The sequence below is a fragment of the Oncorhynchus kisutch genome, linkage group LG11, assembly GCF_002021735.2.
Source record: "Oncorhynchus kisutch isolate 150728-3 linkage group LG11, Okis_V2, whole genome shotgun sequence".
NCBI classification, from domain to species: domain Eukaryota; kingdom Metazoa; phylum Chordata; class Actinopteri; order Salmoniformes; family Salmonidae; genus Oncorhynchus; species Oncorhynchus kisutch.
Window position 1 is genome coordinate 6,806,427 of NC_034184.2, and position 21,447 is coordinate 6,827,873.

Sequence of the window (21,447 nt, forward strand, 5' to 3'; positions counted from 1 at the left end):
TTGATGTTAGACTCCACTCTCCAGATGGAACTGAGGAGGCCATCTCCAGGATACATACCCCTAAGGCCACAGCTGCATCATACTTCTCCTCATACACCAATTTATGAAAGCACCATTTTTAAAATGCTTTATTAATTTAAAGTTGTGTGCACTATCATGTTGTAGCCTTACCACCATCTCTATTCTCATCTGCAATTTTGACTCATAATATCTGATATTTAACTCAGTGATTCTGAGCTCGTTCTACGCTTCTACCTTTCCAAAGATCTGACTGGATGCTCACACTCAACATGAGCTTTATTAGAAGATTCCATTTCCTACAGACCATGATGACATGGTGCTAGTTACCAGGGAGACAGATGACATGGTGCTTGTTACCAGGGAGACAGATGACATGGTGCTGGTTACCAGGGAGACAGATGACATGGTGCTGGTTACCAGGGAGACAGATGACATGGTGCTGGTCACCAGCAAGACAGATGACATGGTGCTGGTTACCAGGGAGACAGATGACATGGTGCATGTAATAAGGCGCTGACAGAGATGGCCGCCTCGCTTCGCGTTCCTAGGAAATTATGCAGTTATTCGTTTTTTTACGTGTTATTTCTTACATTAGTACCCCAGGTCATCTTAGGTTTCATTACATACAGTCGAGAAGAACTACTGAATATAAGAGCAGCGTCAACTCACCATCAGTACGACCAAGAATATGACTTTTGCGAAGCGGATCCTGCGTTCTGCCTTTCACCCAGGACAACGGAATGGATCCCAGCCGGCGACCTAAAAAAACGACTTCGTAAAAGAGGGAAACGAAGCGGTCTTCTGGTCAGACTCCGGAGACGGGCACATCGTGCACCACTCCCCAGTATACTTCTCGCCAATGTCCAGTCTCTTGACAACAAGGTTGATGAAATCCGAGCAAGGGTAGCATTCCAGAGGGACATCAGAGACTGTAACGTTCTTTGCTTCACGGAAACATGGCTCACTGGAGAGACGCTATCGGAGTCGGTGCAGCCATCTGGTTTCTCCACGCATCGCGCCGACAGAAACAAACATCTTTCTGGTAAGAAGAGGGGCGGGGGCGTATGCCTTATGGCTAACGAGACGTGGTGTGGCCACAACAATATACAGGAACTCAAGTCCTTCTGTTCACCTGATTTAGAATTCCTCACAATCAAATGTCGACCGCATTATCTACCAAGGGAATTCTCTTCGATTATAATCACAGCCGTATATATTCCCCCCCCAAGCAGACACATCGATGGCCCTGAATGAACTTTATTTGACTCTTTGCAAACTGGAATCCACACATCCTGAGGCTGCATTCATTGTAGCTGGGGATTTTAACAAGGCTAACCTGAAAACAAGACTCCCTAAATTGTATCAGCATATCGATTGCGCAACCAGGGCTGGCAAAACCTTGGAACATTGCTACTCTAACTTCCGCGACGCATATAAGGCCCTGCCCCGCCCTCCTTTCGGAAAAGCTGACCACGACTCCATTTTGTTGATCCCTGCCTACAGACAGAAACTAAAACAAGAAGCTCCCACGCTGAGGTCTGTCCAACGCTGGTCCGACCAATCTGATTCCACACTCCAAGACTGCTTCCATCACGTGGACTGGGATATGTTTCGTATTGCGTCAGACAACAACATTGACGAATACGCTGATTCGGTGTGCGAGTTCATTAGAACGTGCGTTGAAGATGTCGTTCCCATAGCAACGATTAAAACATTCCCAAACCAGAAACCGTGGATTGATGGCAGCATTCGCGTGAAACTGAAAGCGCGAACCACTGCTTTTAATCAGGGCAAGGTGACCGGAAACATGACCGAATACAAACAGTGTAGCTATTCCCTCCGCAATGCAATAAAACAAGCTAAGCGTCAGTATAGAGACAAAGTAGAATCTCAATTCAACGGCTCAGACACAAGAGGTATGTGGCAGGGTCTACAGTCAATCACGGATTACAAAAAGAAAACCAGCCCCGTCACGGACCAGGATGTCTTGCTCCCAGGCAGACTAAATAACTTTTTTGCCCGCTTTGAGGACAATACAGTGCCACTGACACGGCCTGCAACCAAAACATGCGGCCTCTCCTTCACTGCAGCCGAGGTGAGTAAAACACTTAAACGTGTCAACCCTCGCAGGGCTGCAGGCCCAGACGGCATCCCCAGCCGCGCCCTCAGAGCATGCGCAGACCAGCTGGCTGGTGTGTTTACGGACATATTCAATCAATCCCTATCGCAGTCTGCTGTTCCCACATGCTTCAAGAGGGCCACCATTGTTCCTGTTCCCAAGAAAGCTAAGGTAACTGAGCTAAACGAATACCGCCCCGTAGCACTCACTTCCGTCATCATGAAGTTCTTTGAGAGACTAGTCAAGGACCATATCACCTCCACCCTACCTGACACCCTAGACCCACTCCAATTTGCTTAACGCCCAAATAGGTCCACAGACGATGCAATCTCAACTACACTGCACACTGCCCTAACCCATCTGGACAAGAGGAATACCTATGTGAGAATGCTGTTCATCGACTACAGCTCGGCATTTAACACCATAGTACCCTCCAAGCTCGTCATCAAGCTCGAGACCCTGGGTCTTGACCCCGCCCTGTGCAACTGGGTACTGGACTTCCTGACGGGCCGCCCCCAGGTGGTGAGGGTAGGCAACAACATCTCCACCCCGCTGATCCTCAACACTGGGGCCCCACAAGGGTGCGTTCTGAGCCCTCTCCTGTACTCCCTGTTCACCCATGACTGCGTGGCCACGCACGCCTCTAACTCAATCATCAAGTTTGCGGACGACACAACAGTGGTAGGCTTGATTACCAACAACGACAAGACGGCCTACAGGGAGGAGGTGAGGGCCCTCGGAGTGTGGTGTCAGGAAAACAACCTCACACTCAACGTCAACAAAACAAAGGAGATGATCGTGGACTTCAGGAAACAGCAGAGGGAACACCCCCCTATCCACATCGATGGAACAGTAGTGGAGAGGGTAGCAAGTTTTAAGTTCCTCGGCATACACATCACAGACAAACTGAATTGGTCCACCCACACAGATAGCATCGTGAAGAAGGCGCAGCATCGCCTCTTCAACCTCAGGAGGCTGAAGAAATTCGGCTTGTCACCAAAAGCACTCACAAACTTCTACAGATGCACAATCGAGAGCATCCTGGCGGGCTGTATCACTGCCTGGTACGGCAACTGCTCCGCCCACGACCGTAAGGCTCTCCAGAGGGTAGTGAGGTGTGCACAACGCATCACCGGGGGCAAACTACCTGCCCTCCAGGACACCTACACCACCCGATGTTACAGGAAGGCCATAAAGATCATCAAGGACAACAACCACCCGAGCCACTGCCTGTTCACCCCGCTATCATCCAGAAGGCGAGGTCAGTACAGGTGCATCAAAGCTGGGACCGAGAGACTGAAAAACAGCTTCTATCTCAAGGCCATCAGACTGTTAAACAGCCACCGCTAACATTGAGTGGCTGCTGCCAACACACTGACTCAACTCCAGCCACTTTAATAATGGGAATTGATGGGAAATGATGTAAAATATATCACTAGCCACATTAAACAATGCTACCTAATATAATGTTTACATACCATACATTATTCATCTCATATGTATACGTATATACTGTACTCTATATCATCTACTGCATCTTTATGTAATACATATATCACTAGCCACTTTGTTTACATACTCATCTCATATGTATATACTGTACTCGATACCATCTACTGTATCTTGCCTATGCCGCTCTGTACCATCACTCATTCATATATCTTTATGTACATATTCTTTATCACCCTACACTTGTGTGTATAAGACAGTAGTTTTGGAATTGTTAGTTAGATTACTTGTTGGTTATTACTGCATTGTCGGAACTAGAAGCACAAGCATTTCACTACACTCGCATTAACATCTGCTAACCATGTGTATGTGACAAATACAATTTGATTTGATTTGATTTGATTTTGGTTACCCGGGAGACAGATTACATGGTGCTGGTTACCATGGTGAGAGAGATTACCTTTTCAGAGCAGCTCATAATCAAGACATTTCTAACTGACTCTGATTCCAACATATTATCAGTAATTGAATAGCAGATGAAACATATCATAGTACTTAAAGTCCTCTCCCTTCTACCAGAGAGATGCAGCTAATGGTGCCTTTAGAAAGCAGTCACACCCCTTTACTTTTTCTACATTTTGTTCTGTTACAGCCTGAATTTAAAATGGATTAAATTCAGATGTTGTGTCACTGATCTATACATAATAATAAAATATTTAAAATAAATAGGACATGAAAAGCTGTAATGTCTTGAGTCAAGTATTCAACCCCTTTGTTAAGGGATGCCTAAATACGTTCAGGAGTAAACATGTGCTTAACAAATCACATAACAAGTTGCATTCTGTGTTCAATAATAGTGTTTAACAGGATTTTTTCAGAGATGACTACCCCATCTCTGTACCCCACACATACAGATAATTATAATGTCTGTCAATCGAGTAGTGAATTTCAAGCACAGATTAAACCACAAAGACCAGGGATGTTTTTCAATGCCTCATAAAGAAGGGCACTGATTGGTAGACGTGAGCATGGTGAAGCTATTTATTAAGCTTTAAAACAGTTAGAGCTCAATGGTTGTGATTTGAAAAAACTGAGGATGGATCAGCAACATTGTAGTTACTCCACAAACTGTCATTAAGGCTAGTAAAAAGAAGGAAGCCTGTACAGAATAAACATATTCCAAAACATGCATCCTGTTTAAGGCACTGCAAAAAATGAACTCTTTGTCCTGAATACAAAGTGTTTTGTTTGGGGCAAATCCAACACATCACTGAGTACCACTCTTCATATTTTCAAGCATGGTGGTAACTGCACCATGTTATGGGTATGCTTGTCATCGGCAAGGACTAGGGAGTTTATGATAAGAAATGGAATACAGCTAAGCACAGGCAAAATCCCAATGAAAAACCGGGTTCAGTCTTCTTTCCAACATTAGAGTAATTTACCAGATGCTCTTTCCAGAGCGACCTACCGTTAGTGCATTCGTTTTAAGATAGCTAGGTTGGACAACCACATATCACAGTAAGTATTTTTTTTTACTGGGATTATTGAATATACTCTGAAGAGGTAGGGTTTCAGATGTTTTCAGAAAAAGATAGACATGGACTCTGCTGTCCTAGCTTCTGGGGGAAGCTGCTTCCACCATTGGGGTGCCAGGACAGAGAAAATCTTGGACAGTGCTGAGCGGGAGCTGCCCTCCCTTAGGGGTGGGAGGGCCAAGAGACCAGAGGTGGCTTGTAGTGGATGCGAGCTTCGACTGGAAGCCAGTGGATTGTGTGCGGAGGAGTGGGGTGACATGGGAGAACTTGGGAAGTCTGAACACCAGGTGGGCTGAAGCATTCTGGATAAGTTTTAGGGGTTTGATGCCAAAAGCGGGGAGGCCAGCTAACAGTGGGTTGAAGTAGTCCAGAAGGAAGATGGATTAGGACCAACACAGCTTCCTGTGTGAGGTAGGGTCGTACTCTACGGATGTTGTAGAGCATAAACCTGCAGGAGCGAGTCACTGCTTTGATGTTTGCAGAGAATGACAGGGTGTTGTCCAGGGTCACGTAAAGGTTCTTTGCACTTTGGGAGGGGGACACTGGAGTTGTCAACCTGGAGTAGTTGAGTGTCATCTGCAAAGCAATGATAAGAGAGACCATGTAAGGATATGACGGAGCTGAGTGACTTTGTGGATTTACAGTAGAGGAGAGGGCCAAGAACTGAGCCCTGGGGGACACCAGTAGTGAGAATACATGAACAGCACATAACCTCTTAGGGTCAAGAAGAAAGTTCTGTGAGAGATAGTGATAGAGTTTGTCAGAGACAGCACGCTCAAGTGTTTTGGAAAGAAAATAAAGAGGGGATACTGGTCTTTAGTTTGATGTAAGAGGAGTAGAGAGTTGGTTTCTTGAGGAGAGGAGTGATTCGGGCCATTTTGAAGTCAGGGGGGGGGGTGCAGCCAGTGGTCAGGATGTGATGAGGGAAGTGAGGAATGGAAAAGGTCTCCAGAGATGGTCTGGAGAAGGGAGGAGGGAATGGGGTCAAGCGGGAAGGTTGTCGGGCGGCCAGACCTCACTAGTCGCACGATTTCATCTGGAGAGAGAGGGGAAAATGTGGTCAAGTTATAGGGTAGTTCTGTGTGAGTGGGACCAGTGGACTCAATAGGCTGAGTGAATGAGGAGTGGAAGTCCTCAACCTTCTTTTCAAAGTGGTTAACAAAGTCTTCCAGAGCGAGGGACGAGAGAGGGGGTGGAGGATTTAGGAGGGAGGAGAAGGTGGAAAAGAGTTTCCTAGGATTAGAGTCAGAAGCTTGAAAGGTAGTGAGTCATAGAAAGTGGCTTTTGCAGTAGATACAGAGGAAGAGAAGGTAGAGAGGAGGGAGTGGAAAGATGATAGGTCCTTCAGAAGTTTAGTTTTACTCCATTTTCACTCTGCTGCCAGCAGCCTTGTTCTGTAAGCTCGCAATGAGTCACTCAGCCAAGGAGCAGGAGGGGAGGGCCGAGCTGGCCGGGAAGAAAGGGGACAGTGGGAGTCGTAGGATGTGAAAAGAGAGGAGAGTAGTGTTGAAGAGGCAGAATCAGGAGACAGGAGGGAGAAGGATTTAGCAGAAGGGAAAGAGTAGTGGGAGAGAGAGAGACAAGATTGTGATGGTGCATGCCTATCTGAGTGGTTAGGGTTGGAGGAAAGGGAGACAGAAAAGCAAACAAAGTAGTGATCAGAGACCTGGAGGGGGTTGCAGTGAGATTAGTAGGCAAACAGCCTCGAGTAAAGATGAGGTCACACGTATTGCCTGCCTTGTGAGTGGGAGGGGACTGGGAACGGGTAAGGTCAAGGGAGGCAAGGAGGGGAAAGAGAGAGTTGGAAAGAAATTAATTGAAGGCAAGCATCGGGAGGGTGAAGTCGTCAAGTACGTATAGCGGTGAGCCATTATCAGGAAATTAGCTTATCAAGGTTCAAGCTCATTGAGAAACTCTAAGAGAACCTAGTGGGCAATATATGACAACAATGTTAAGCTTGAGTGGACAAGTGACAGCCCTGTGCCATCACCGCGACGACCAATGTTCTTGGACTATGAGAAAACATATTCTGATGGAGAGAGCAGCAGTGTTTTCTGGGGTGATCCATGTCTCTGTCAGGGCAAAAAGTCAAGGGACTGAAGGGCAGCATGGGCAGAGATGAATTTGGCGTTCTTGAATGCAGATCGGCAGTTCCAAACGCTGCAACGGAGCAGGAATTCCACATGGGTTGTGCGCGTAGGGTATACACTCCCCACCCCCTGCCAAGTGTCTGTAAAGCCTACAGAGAGAGAAGCGAACAGGTATAGAAAACACACACATAGTTGACAATGCTACAAAAGAGCAAACTGAGATCTGAAAATAAATATGTAAAATACTCAAGTGAATGAGTGGTGTGGAGCTTACTCTCTTCCCTTCCTCGAACAACTCGACAGAACAACTCTGTAGAACTGTCTCTGTTTCGGCGACGGTCTTAGTTTTGTAACGCAATTGCCACCGCTGAGAAAACAGGGGTGACTAAAGTACTAATTGCTAATTGCCTTGCAAAGTTGAAGAGCACATCTCCTGGTACCTATTGCTGATTGCCTATGAGAGGATAAACCACTCCCCCTCTAATACACAGCCACTGTTTACAAAAACAACAACAGTCACAAATTGCCTTGCCCCTTAATCTTGGTTGATGTGTTAACAATCATCTGCAAGTTAATAGCAGTCAGCAGTTCACACACCAAGTAGGCTACTGGGAAGACAGGTAGCACTAGTTAGCAGCAAGACAGTATTAGACAACAACAGAAGACAAAAGTGATATTTATCACTGCTGGAGATATCAGGAGTCCTCTAGCTATAGAATGAAGTACTGGGAGACAAATTAACCTTTCAGAAGGACAATAACCTAAAACACAAGGACAAATCTCCACAGGAGTTGCTTACCAAGACGACATTGAATGTCCCTGAGAGGTCTACTTACAGTTTTGACTTAAATCTACTTGAAAATCTATAGCAAGACTTGAAAATGGTTTCTTGCAATGATCAACAGCCAACTTGACAGAACTTGAATAATAAAAAAAAAGAATAATGGGCGAATGTTGTACAAGAGACTTACCCAACAAGAGTCACATCTGTAATCGCTGCCAAAGGTGTTTCTAACATGTATTGACTCAAGATATATTATTGTTTTGTTTTCATAAGTTTTGAATAAATGTTAGAATTTGTCTTCCACTTTGACATTACAGACTATTTTGTGTAGATCGTTAGAAAAATACAATGAAATTAATTTTAATCCCACTTTGTAACACAACAAAATGTGGAAAATGTCAAGGGGTGTCAATACTTTCTTAAGGCACTGTATGTAGGTCATCGGGAAAGAGTTCAGAGTTCAGCCTTATCTCAGTGAGCTGAGATAAAGCAGGGCTTTACCTAGCAAAGACTTATAGATGACCTGGAGCCAGTTGGTTTGACGACAAATATGAAGCAAGGGCCAGCCAACGAGAGCATACATGTCGCAGTGGTGGGTAGTATATGGGGCTTTGGTGACAAAACGGATGGCACTGTGATAGACTGCATCCAATTTGCTGAGTAGAGTGTTGGAGGCTAATTTGTAAATGACATCGCCGAAGTTGTAATGGCTTTCTTCCTGGGAAGGAGAGAACCAAAGTGCGGCGTGGGGAGTGTTCATCTTATTTAATAATAAACCCAAACTGAACACTTCAAATTACGTGGACCCCACTCCATCATTGTCTTTCTCCACCTCCTTAGCGTCCTTTGAGTGGCGACCCCCCTGCCAACCTTGGCCTAGGAACCCTAACAAAGGGCCCCGCTATACTGAGGGGCAGCTCCGGACTGAGGGGCAGCTCGGGACTGAGGTAGCTCATGACTGTGAGGTAGCTCATGACTGAGGGGTAGCTCAGGACTGAGGGGTAGCTCAGGACTGAGAGGTAGCTCAGGCTGGTTGACGGCTCTGGCAGCTTCTGGCTGACTGGAGGCTCTGGCAGATCCTGGCTTAATGGCGGCTCTGGCGGCTCCTTGCAGACTGACGGCTCTGGCTGCTCCTTGCAGACTGGCGGCTCTGACGGCTCCTGACAGACTGAAGACTCTAGCAGCTCTGGACAGGCGGAAGACTCTAGCAGCTCTGGACAGACGGGAGACTCTAGCAGCTCTGGACAGACGGGCAGCTCAGGTGGCGCTGGGCAGACGGCAGCTCAGGCGGCGCGGGGCAGACGGGCAGCTCAGGCGGCGCGGGGCAGACGGGCAGCTCAGGCGGCGCTGGGCAGACGGCCAGCTCAGGCGGCGCTAGGCAGACTGGAGACTCCGGCAGCGCTGGAGAGGAGGAAGGCTCTGGCAGCGCTGGACAGAGGAGCTCTGGCGCCTCTGGACTGAGTGGCTCTGGTGCCTCTGGACTGAGGGGCGGAAGACAGGCGGGAGACTCCGGCAGCGCTGGAGAGGAGGAAGGCTCTGGCAGCACTGGACAGAGAGGCTCTGGCGCCTCTGGACTGAGGGGCTCTGGCGCCTCTGGACTGAGGGGCGGAAGCTCTGGCAGCGCCGGATAGGCGGGAGACTCCGGCAGCGCTGGAGAGGAGGAAGGCTCTGGCAGAAGCTGGACAGAGGGGCTCTGGCACCTCTGGGCTGAGGGGAGACTCCGGCAGCTCTGGAGAGTATGAAGGCTCTAGCAGCGCTGGACAGGCGGGAGCACCTGTATTCAAAGAACGGAGAGACAACCTGGTGCGGGGTGCTGGCACTGGTGGTACTGGGCTGGGGACACGCACCTCAGGGTGAGTGCAAGGAACAGGACACACCGGGTTGTGAAGGTGTACTGGAGATCTGGTGTGTATAGCCGGCATCAAATCCTCCGGAATTCCAACACAAGTTTCAGGCTGATTACGAGGAACTGACACAGGTGGCATCGGACAGCTAACACGCTCCTCAGGACGAATGCCGTGCATACTACGCCAAACCAACAGCTCTCTCTCTATACTCTGTCCAATACCTCCTCAACATTCCCAGACTCACACCTCAACTTCGCCGACTGCTCTGATTCCATCCATGGCTCCTTACGGTAAACAGGGGGAGTTGGCTCAGGTCTAACTCCTGATTCTGCCACACTCTCCCTGTGCCTCCCCCCAATACATTTTTGGGGCTGCCTCTCGGGCTTCCAGCCACTCTGCCATGCTAGCTCCTCATAATGCCGCCTCCCTGCTTTCGCTGCCTCTAGCTCTGCTTTGGGGCGGCAATATTCCCCTGGCTCTGCCCAGGGTCCTTTTCCGTCTAGGATCTCCCAAGTCCATTTTTCCAAATAGTGCTGCCTCTCCCACTGCTGCTGCTGCTGCCTCTCCTGCTGTTGCTGCTGCTGCCTCTCCTGCTGCTGCTGCTTACCACGCCGCTTGGTCCTTTTGTGGTGGGGGATTCTGTAATGGCTTTCTTCCTGGGAAGGAGAGGACCAAAGCGCAGCATGGTGAGTGTTCATCTTATTTAATAATAAACCCAAACTGAACACTTCAAATTACAAAACAACAAATGTGAAAACCGAAAAACAGTCCTATCTGGTGCATAGACACAAAGACAGGAAACAATCACCCACAAAAACACAGTGAAACCCAGGCTACCTAAGTATGATTCTCAATCAGAGACAACTAACGACACCTGCCTCTGATTGAGAACCATACTAGGCCGAACACAGAAAAACCACCTAGACACACAAAACAAAGAATGCCCACCCAGCTCACGTCCTGACCAACACTAAAACAAGGAAAACACAAAAGAACTATGGTCAGAACGTGACAGAAGTCAAGGATCGGTACGATAGTCAGTTTTACGAGGGTATGTTTGGCAGCATGAGTGAAGGATGCTTTGTTGCGAAGTAGGAAGCCGATTCTAGATTTCATTTTGGATTGGAGATGCTTAATGTGAGTCTGGAAGGAGAGTTTACAGTCTAACCAGACACCCAGGTATTTGTACCCACGTATTCTAAGTCAGAACCGTCCAGAGTAGTGATGCTGGACGGGCAGGCAGATGCGGCCAGTGATCGGTTGAAGAGCATGCATTTCGTTTTACTTGCATTTAAGAGCAGTTGGAGGCCACGGAAGGAGAGTTGTATGGCATTGAAGCTTGTCTGGAGGTTAGTTAACAAAGATTCCAAAGAAGGGCCAGAAGCATACAGAATGGTGTTGTCTGCATAGAGGTTGATCAGAGAATCACCAGCAGCAAGAGCGACATCATTGATGTATACAGAGAAAAGAGTCGGTCAGGCCAGGTCAATTAATACATTTGCACAGTATTGTCTCTTATCGATGGCGGTTACGATATCGTTTAGGACCTTGAGCGTGGCTAAGGTGCACCCATGACCAGCTCGGAAAACATATTGCATAGCGGAGAAGGTACTGTGGGATTCAAAATGGTCGGTGATCTGTTTGTTAACTTGGCTTTCGAAGACCTTAGAAAGGCAGGGTAGGATAGATATAGGTCTGTAGCAGTTTGGGTCTAGAGTGTCTCCCCCTTTGAAAAGGGGGATGACCGCGGCAGCTTTCCAATCTTTGGGGATCTCAGACGGTACGAAAGAAGGGTTGAACAGGCTAGTAATAGGGGTTGCAACAATTTCGGCTGATCATTTTTGAAAGAAAGAGAGGGTCCAGATTATCTAGCCCGGCTGATTTGTAGGGGTCCAGATTTTGCAGCTCTTTCAGAACATCTGCTATCTGGATTTGGGTGAAGGAGAAATGGGGAGGATTGGGCAAGTTGCTATGGGGCTGTTGACTATGGGGGTAGGGGTAGCCAGGTGGAAAGCCGTAGAAAAATGCTTGTTGAAATGTTCAATTATAGTGGATTTATCGGTGGTGACAGTGTTTCCTAGCCTCAGTGCAGTGGAGACCTGGGAGGAGGTGCTCTTATTCTCCATGGACTTTACAGTGTCCCAGAACTTTTTGGAGTTTGTGCTTCAGGATGCACATTTCTGTTTGAAAAAGCTAGCCTTTGCTTTCCTAACTGCCTGTGTATATTGGTTCCTAACTTCCCTGAAAAGTTGCATATCGCGGGGGCTATTCGATGCTAATGCAGTACTCCACAGGATGTTTTTGTGTTGGTCAAGGGCAGTCAGGTCTGGAGTGAACCAAGTGCTATATCTGTTCCTGGTTTTACATTTTTTGATTCGAAGTAAGTAACTCGCTGAAATTGCAAACTTCTCCCTGACAGGGGTGTTTTACCGCTCAGAGTGTAAGGACTGACGCCGGGGATAAGAAGCAGGTACGGGGAGTTGAACATTTAATGAGGAACAGACAGGTAACAGGACAGGAACAGCTTCAGAACACGGGTAAACAAGGACATATGACAATCAATGCAGAAGCAGGAAACAGATCAGGGAACCAGACAGATATAGGGAAGGTAATGACAGAGGTGATTGAGTCCAGGTGAGTCCAATAATCGCTGATTTGTGTGACTGGGGGAAGGCAGGTGTGCATAATGATGATGGCAGGAGTGCGCAATGCTGGAGAGCCTGGTGGCTTCGAGTGCCAGAGGGGAAGAGCGTGAGCAGGCGTGAAACAGAGAGGGAGTCAGTAATGAAGGGACCCTCCACATTGAGAGCTGTGTTCTTGGGCTTTGGGCTTGAGCATACAGGCTGGTGACGCCACAGTGGGTTTGGTCAGGTGATGGTAGAATGATGTGTTTTGAAAATGACGTCTGCCTTCTGCACAAACATCGTCTCTCTCTCTCTTTCTAAGTGCAGGTTACTGTAGGCGTCGCTGATCGGTCGCCACTCACCATCCATAAAGTCAATGTTCCATAAACAACTAAAAGGACCTACTCGGGGGAGTCTGGGGCAATTACCTGTCAGATTACCACTGCTAGTCTGAACACGCTTTTAATATAATGTCACGTTTTAACATAATAAACTGTTCAATTCACAGGCGGAGATATTATGTCCACTGTGCAAGTATAGAGTGCATTATAACAGAGTCGGATCGAAAGAGAATACTCAATTGGTTTGCTTGCTTGTTCCGTTGTTAAATAGATAAGCCATAGGGTTATTGTAATGATAGTGGAGGCCAATTGAAGAGCACTGTCCTTTGTGTTCCTTACTTGTTATCAAGTATTTGGAAGAGTTGAAGGGATGTGGAAAAAGAGTCCTTTACAATCACAATGATCTCCAGATTATAGTGAAATTCAGAGCATTGGCGTTAAGTTACACACTGTCACGCTGTTCCAATGTAATAACTGTGTTACAGTAGCTGATGCATTTACACAGAGAACCCATTGACATGTTGTTCCTACTTCAAGGTGTGAAATGAGAATATCACACCCTTAGATACACTCCATTCTTGCCATCCATAGTCTCACAGTTCGATTCTCTGTCTCAGAATAAATAGGTTATCAAGGAAAACATAGGCTGGTGTCTGGCCCTTGGCAAATATTAAACTCAGAAGCCAAACATGACAAGTCAACATTGTTGCACAATTACAACAATGTAAACCAGTTAACCAACCAACCAACCAAACAACCAACCAAACAACCTTAATTTACCAAACCTTTTTATTTTAATGTCTGAATAAACATGGGGTAAGTTTAGGACAGCTGTGATGTTCACGTTAGCTGTTTAAAACATGTGGGGATTTGTTCTGTTCAATTATTGAAACAGTTGCAAACCCATAATGCACTGCTCACTGAGTTGCACCGGCGTGGGTGATGAGAGAGGTCTGCATTCTTTCTGTTGCCATGCTGTCCTTTAAACGACAACACTAACACAAACAGATAGACGGTCTCTTTTGTCTGCCCTTTTAAACAACAATACTAACATGAACAGATAGACAGTCTCTTTGGTCTTTTCTGTTTCCAAGTGTCCCCTCCCTCCCTCTGGGTTTACCTGAAGGCAGAGCACAGTGCCATGCAGGCAGACTGGCAGGCAGGCTATATGGTGGCAGACATCACAGCCTCAGGGGGTTATCCAGCTCCTGGAAAGGACTGTTGTGGGTTCAGCTACTGGACAGGGACTGTTGTGGGTTCAGCTACTGGAAAGGGACTGTTGTGGGTTCAGCTACTGGAAAGGGACTGTTGTGGGTTCAGCTACTGGAAAGGACTGTTGTGTGTTCAGCTACTGGAAAGGGACTGTTGTGGGTTCAGCTACTGGAAAGGATTGTTGTGGGTTCAGCTACTGGAAAGGGACTGTTGTGGGTTCAGCTACTGGAAAGGGACTGTTGTGGGTTCAGCTACTGGAAAGGGACTGTTGTGGGTTCAGCTACTGGAAAGGGACTGTTGTGGGTTCAGCTACTGGAAAGGGACTGTTGTGGGTTCAGCTACTGGAAAGGGACTGTTGTGGGTTCAGCTACTGGAAAGGGACTGTTATGGGTTCAGCTTCTGGAAAGGACTGTTGTGGGTTCAGCTACTGGAAAGGACTGTTGTGGGTCCAGCTACTGGAAAGGGACTGTTGTGGGTTCAGCTACTGGAAAGGGACTGTTGTGGGTTCAGCTACTGGAAAGGGACTGTTGTGGGTTCAGCTACTGGAAAGGGACTGTTGTGGGTTCAGCTACTGGAAAGGGACTGTTGTGGGTTCAGCTACTGGAAAGGGACTGTTGTGGGTTCAGCTACTGGAAAGGGACTGTTGTGGGTTCAGCTACTGGAAAGGGACTGTTGTGGGTTCAGCTACTGGAAAGGGACTATTGTGGGTTCAGTACTGTAGGTACACTCATCATGATGGAGGAAAGTCTGAGCCAAAAAAGTTTCTCAGGCAACATCTGAGGAAACACACACTGTGACTGTATCTGCAGAAAAAGAAAAAGATATGCACACCCAACTTCAGAAAAATGTATCAAAGAAAAAGGTATTGTCCACAATTCTGTTTCCATGGTGATTTAATCAGACACATCAAATAAGAAAACGTTTCCATCCGATCTTCGTCAGGCCATGGTACCAGAGTTGCGGACATTCCTTTTTTCTTTGTATTCGTACATTCCCCTGTGGTACTACTATGTTCCCTTAGGTTACCATTGCCTTCTATTTTGAACCAAGCATGTAAATAAGCAATGCTAACCAGAATACTTGTCCTTACAGGGGATGAAGCCAGACAGTTTCTACAAAGTCAAGGTCCCAGAGCTCAAAGAGATCATCGAAGGATGTATCCGGATGGATAAAGATGAAAGGTATTGGGCTTCTCATAATATTCTTACATTCCATAAAACATATGAGATATTACACATAGGGTGAAATGAACATTCCAGACATTATGCTAAGTAAATTATATATCAAATCCTTTGGCGTTTAATTAAGGTTTCCAATTAAAAGGAGTTGATTGAATTGAATAGCTACAGTTGATGTTGGAATATTACATACACCTTAGCCAAATACATTTAAACTCAGTTTTTCACAATTCCTGACATTTAATCCTAGTAAAAATTCCCTGTCTTTGGTCAGTTAGGATCACCACTTTATTTTAAGAATGTGAAATGTCAGAATAGTAGTAGAGAGAATGATTTATTTCAGCTTTAATTTCTTTCATCACATTCCCAGTGAGTCAGAAGTTTACATACACTCAATTAGTATTTGGTAGCATTGCCTTTAAATGGTTTAACTTGGGTCAAATGTTTTGGATAGCCTTCCACAAGCTTCCCACCTCTAAGTTGGGTGAATTATGGCTCATTCATCCTGACAGAGCTGGTGTTACTGGTTTGTTGGCCTCCTTGCTCACATACACTTCTCCAGTTCTGCCCACAAATTTTCTATAGGATTGAGATCAAATCAAATGTATTTATATAGCCCTTCGTACATCAGCTGATATCTCAAAGTGCTGTACAGAAACCGAGCCTAAAACCCCAAACAGCAAGCAATGCAGGTGTTGAAGCACGCCTGAAGGTGATCAAGGTTTTGTGATGGCCACTCCAATACCTTGACTTTGTTGTCCTAAAGCCATTTTGCCACAACTTTGGAAGTATGCTTGGGGTCAATGTCCATTTGGAAGATCCATTTGCGACCAAGCTTTTAACTTCCTGACTGATGTCTTGAGATGTTGCTTCAATATCTCCACATCATTTACCTTCCTCATGATGCCATTTATTTTGTGAAGTGCACCAGTCCCTCCTGCAGCAAAGCACCCCCACAACATGATGCTGTCACCCCCATGCTTCACGATTGGGATGGTGTTCTTCGGCTTGCAAGCCTCTCGTTTTCCTCCAAACACAACGATGGTCATTATGGCCAAACAGTTCTATTTTTGTTTCATCAGACCAGAGGACATTTCTCCAAAAAGTATGATCTTTGTCCCCATGTGCAGTTACAAACCATAGTCTGGCTTTTTTATAGTGGTTTTGGAGCCGTGGCTTCTTCCTTGCTGAGCAGCCTTTCAGGTTATGTCAATATATGACTCGTTTTTATTGTGGATATTGATACATTTGTACATGTTTCCTCCAGGATCTTCACAAGGTCCTTTGCTGTTGTTCTGGGATTGATTTGCACGTTTAGCACCAAAGTACGTTCATCTCAAGGAGACAGAACTTGTCTCCTTCCTGAGCGGTATGACGGCTGTGTGGTCCCATGGTGTTTATACTTGTGTACTATTGTTTGTAAAGATGAACATGGTACCTTCAGGCGTTTGGAAATAGTTTGAAGAATAACTTGTGTCATGCACAAAGTAGATGTCCTAACCAACTTGCCAAAACTATAGTTTGTGAACAAGACATTTGTGGAGTGGTTGAAAAACGAGTTTAAATGACTCCAACCTAAGTGTATGTAAACTTCCGACTTCAACTGTATATTATTCCCTTACCTCAGGTACACCATCCAGGACCTGCTGGAGCACACATTCTTCCAGGAGAACAACGGCGTCCATGTTGAGTTGGCTGAGGAGGACAACACGGTGAAGTCAGGCCTGAAGCTGTGGCTCCGGATGGAGGACACCAAGAAACTCCATGGGAAGTACAAGGACAACAACGCCATTGAGTTCCTGTTTGAACTCTACAAGGATGTGCCAGAGGAGGTGGCGCAGGAGATGGTGAGCAGCTCACATTTCAAGTTACAGGTTTATTTGCCTGTATGTAAAATCTTACTCAGAGCAGAGCTCTCAGCAGAGCTGGAAACAGTAAGAAAGCCATGAAATGGTCAAGTTGACATTTGTATAAGTTTAGATTGGTTTACTGTATCCACTCCCTTTGGTACTACTCATGTGGTAACAACTGTTACTGTAATAGGCTGTGTGAGAGAGCCATATGGCCTACCCCCGAGGCTGGGTATCTTTCCACAACACTTGTCTTGACCTTTGCACTTGCCTAGCATCATGTCCTCTTTAATATTTATGTCCTCTAGTTGTAGCATTAATTATAAGAAGGATTTCCTGTTGTGGCTGTCAAGCTGAAGACCAGTGGAGACAGCTAGGTGTAATACTATAGCTATAATGCAGGTAGGTAGTAGACTCAGCTTGTTGGAGTGTCACTGTCGCACCAGGTGAAAACAAAGCCATTCTTATTTTTAGAGACAAACAAAATAAGTTATACATACAGTGTCTCTGGATACGTAAGTGTGTGTATATATATATATATATATATATATATATACTACCACTCAAAAGTTTGTGGTCACTTAGAAATGTCCTTGTTTTTGAAAGAAAAGCAAATTTTTTGTCCATTAAAATAAAATAAAATGTATCAGAAATACAGTGTAGACATTGTTAATGTTTTAAATGACTATTGTAGCTGGAAACAGCAGCTTTTTTATAGAATATCTACATAGGCGTACAGAGGTCCATTATCAGCAACCATCACTCCTGTGTTCCAATTGCACGTTGTGTTAGCTAATCCAAGTTGATACTTTTAAAAGGCTAATTGATCATTAGAAAACCCTTTTGCAATTATGTTAGCACAGCTGAAAACTGTTGTCCTGATTAAAGAAGCAATAAAGCTGGCCTTCTTTAGACTAGTTGAGTATCTGGAGCATCAGCATTTGTGGGTTTGATTATAGGCTCAAAATGGCCAGAAACAAAGCACTTTCTTCTGAAACTCGTCAGTCTATTCTTATTCTGAGAAATGAAGGCTATTCCATGCGAGAAATTGCCAAGAAACTGAAGATCTTGTACAAGCTATGTACTTCTCCCTTCACAGAACAGCACAAACTGGCTCGAAAACAAGGACATTTCTAAGTGACCCCAAACTTTTGAACGGTAGTATATAGATATATAAACTCAGCAAAAAAAGAAACGTCCTCTCACTGTCAATTGCGTTTATTTTCAGCAAACTTAACATGTGTAAATATTTGTATGAACATAACAAGATTCAACAACTGAGACATAAACTGAACAAGTTCCACAGACACGTGACTAACATATATGGAATAATGTGTCCCTGAACAAAGGGGGGGGGGGTTTGGGGGTCAAAATCAAAAGTAACAGTCAGTATCTGCAGTGCATCTCCTCCTCATGGACAGCACCAGATTTGTCAGTTCTTGCTGTGAGATGTTACCCCACTCTTCCACCAAGGCACCTGCAAGTTCCCCGGACATTTCTGGGGGGAATGGCCTAAGCCCTCACCTTCCGATCCAACAGGTCCCAGACGTGCTCAATGGGATTGAGATCCGTGCTCTTGGCTGGCAATGGCAGAACACTGACATTCCTGTCTTGCAGGAAATCACGCACAGAATGAGCAGTATGGCTGGTGACATTGTCATGCTGGAGGGTCATGTCAGGATGAGCCTGCAGGAAGGGTACCACATGCGGGAGCAGGATGTCTTCCCTGTAATGCACAGTGTTGAGATTGCCTGTAATGACAACAAGCTCAGTCTGATGACGCTGTGACGCACCGCCCCAGACCATGACGGACCCTTCACCTCCAAATCGATTCCGCTCCAGAGTACAGACCTCGGTGTAACACTCATTCCTTCGACGATAAACGCGAATCCGGCCATCACCCCTGGTGAGACAAAACCATGACTCGTCAGTGAAGAGCACTTTTTGCCAGTCCTGTCTATGGGAAGCCATTTGATTAGCTGTTCAGGAGTCTTATGGCTTGAGGGTAGAAGCTGTTAAGAAGCCTTTTGGACCTCGACTTGGCGCTCCGGTACTGCTTACCGTGCGTTAGCAGAGAGAACAGTCTATGACTAGGGTGGCTGGAGGCTTTGCCAATTTTAGGACCGATCACTGCCTGGTATGGCAACTGCTCGGCCTTCGACCTCAAGGCACTACAGTAGTGCGTACGGCCCAGTACATCACTGGGGCCAAGCTTCCTTCCATCCAGGACCTCTATATCAGGCTCTCGATGGTGCCACATGCTCTCGATGGTGCAGCTGTAGAACCTTTTGAGGATCTGAGCATATCTAGATATCCCTTTAGCAACAGACCAGGAAACACATAGAAACTAATACCCCAAGATCACATAGTCTACGATTTGATTACAATCGTGGACACACACTGCCATATGCATAGCCCATAAAGTGAAGTGGACCTGCCTGCAGACAGTGTGTCAAGGGGACAGCTCAGTGTTTAATCATCAGTGGTAGAAATGTGAGAAGAGAGCGAAAAGAAGAAAGCAGAGGTCAGGGCTTTAATAATATAATGTCTCTCGCTCTCACGAACAGGAGGCCATATGAAACAGCCTTTCCTAGGTTAAGTCCCAAATGTTGTCCCAAATGATACCCTTTTCCCTTTATAGTGCACTACTTTTGACCAGGGCCCACACACTAGTCTGCCATTTGGGAGGTAGGACTTTGTGTCCTCCAGCCCTCTTAGCAGAGGTCACTTTTAATGAGAAGGACCCGGCCTGGCCACCAGCCACAATTCCATACCTCTTCCTCCTGCCTGCTGCCTTTTCATCAAGTTCCCATGTATTATCATCCAGGACATTTAGTCTGGGTTATGGGAATCTAACAGCGTAATCTGACAAGATCTTGAGAGAAGGGTTTAGAGAGAGGAGGGAGGCAAACCACCAACTTTGTGTACATCCCAAGTTACACCCTATTCCTTATATAGTGCCCCACAGTACCTTTGACCAGAGCCCTATGGGCTTTCCCTATGGGCCCTGGTCAAAGTAGTGCGCTATAGAAGAAATAGGGTTTAATTTGAGACGTAGACCTTTTCCTCCCGCCCAGTCTGAGACTGGAACACTCTGTTCAGAATGGGACAGGTTTTGATGTAACACCATCCTTTAAAGGCCCACTTTATGATTTACAGCTGTATCTTTCACATGAATTCTTGAAGAATATCATAGGGCCTTAGATCAGCCCCTACACACATAAACAGCATCCACTTAATACATATTGATTATCTACACAGCAAATGACAAGACTAGCGTCCTGTCCACGGGGGTGTACAGGTGCACTATCTTAATTTGATCAATGTTGTCATAGAGAGTTTTCCTGTGCAGCAGACAATGCAAACGTGTAGTGTATTTGAGGCTTAAAAAGCTTTCTGAAGTTTGTAATTTCCACTTTGAAATGTCAGACCTGATTTTCCCTTACCAAAAATGTATCAACCACTACAAATATGTAAATGAATTATAATCCACATAATCATTCACATTTCCTGTTGCTGTAGGATTATTTTCCTGCTGTAGCAAACTGGCTCAAATTAAGATCCTACATCTGTACAGTACAGAACAGCACGGTCAGGAAGTACATCAGACCTCTATGCATTATTATTTACACAGACAGTGGTAGTTCATGGACCGTGATGTGTTCCCTGTTTGTATCAGTATTAAGTCCTGAATCTGCTACATCCCTTCTCCCAGGTAGTGCTGGGCTTCGTGTGCGAGGCCGACTTCAAGCTTGTGGCCAAGGCCATTCGGGACCGCATCAACGTCATCAAGCGCCAGCGTGACAAACTGCGCCGCCTCGCAGAGAAGAAGAAGCAGGAAGAGGAGGAGCCCAAGCCTGCACTGCAGCCGCCCTCCCTAAAATTCAACAGGTCTCCATCAAAGCCCCATCAGAGCCCCATAGGCGTCCATGCCCCCACCCCGGCCCAGAGCCAGGATCACCCCTCCCCGAACCCGCTGACCCCCACCGTGTCCCCCGTCAACAGCTCTCTGGACTCGGGCATCAACGCCAGCTTCATCCATGAACCTGAGGAACCAGAGGCAGACCAGCACCAGCACTTCCAGGTCCACCACACCAGCTGCTCCTCGGCCAACTGTGAGAACACTTAACTTAACCTTTAGCCAATTTAGGCTGTGGCTCTGTCCTGAAAGGCACCCTAGTCCCTATATAGTGCACTACTTTTGACCAGGGCTCATTGCTTTCATAACTGTTGGTTTCATAACTGTTGTAGTGCTGAATGGCCCTGACTAGATGTGCATGTGGGAGACCCTGAAAGAAAGGAGGATAACTTAATTATTCAGTCCCTGATGGTCTTACAGTGTACCTCACCAGTTGTGTGTGTGTGTGTGTGTGTGTGTGTGTGTGTGTGTGCGT

The 21,447-nt window shown here is 46.2% G+C and overlaps 1 protein-coding gene across 2 annotated transcripts in view; it reads left to right on the forward strand.

The window, feature by feature from the left end:
* LOC109898966 (serine/threonine-protein kinase WNK4) overlaps positions 1-21,447 on the forward strand; it is a 98,155-nt gene that overhangs the window by 39,839 nt on the left and 36,869 nt on the right. For both annotated transcript variants that reach the window (XM_031835225.1, XM_031835224.1), the window contains exons 6-8: positions 15,118-15,206; positions 16,831-17,050; positions 20,769-21,168. In XM_031835225.1, coding sequence (XP_031691085.1) covers positions 15,118-15,206; positions 16,831-17,050; positions 20,769-21,168 — 709 coding nt within the window. The remainder of the gene's footprint in view (positions 1-15,117; positions 15,207-16,830; positions 17,051-20,768; positions 21,169-21,447) is intronic.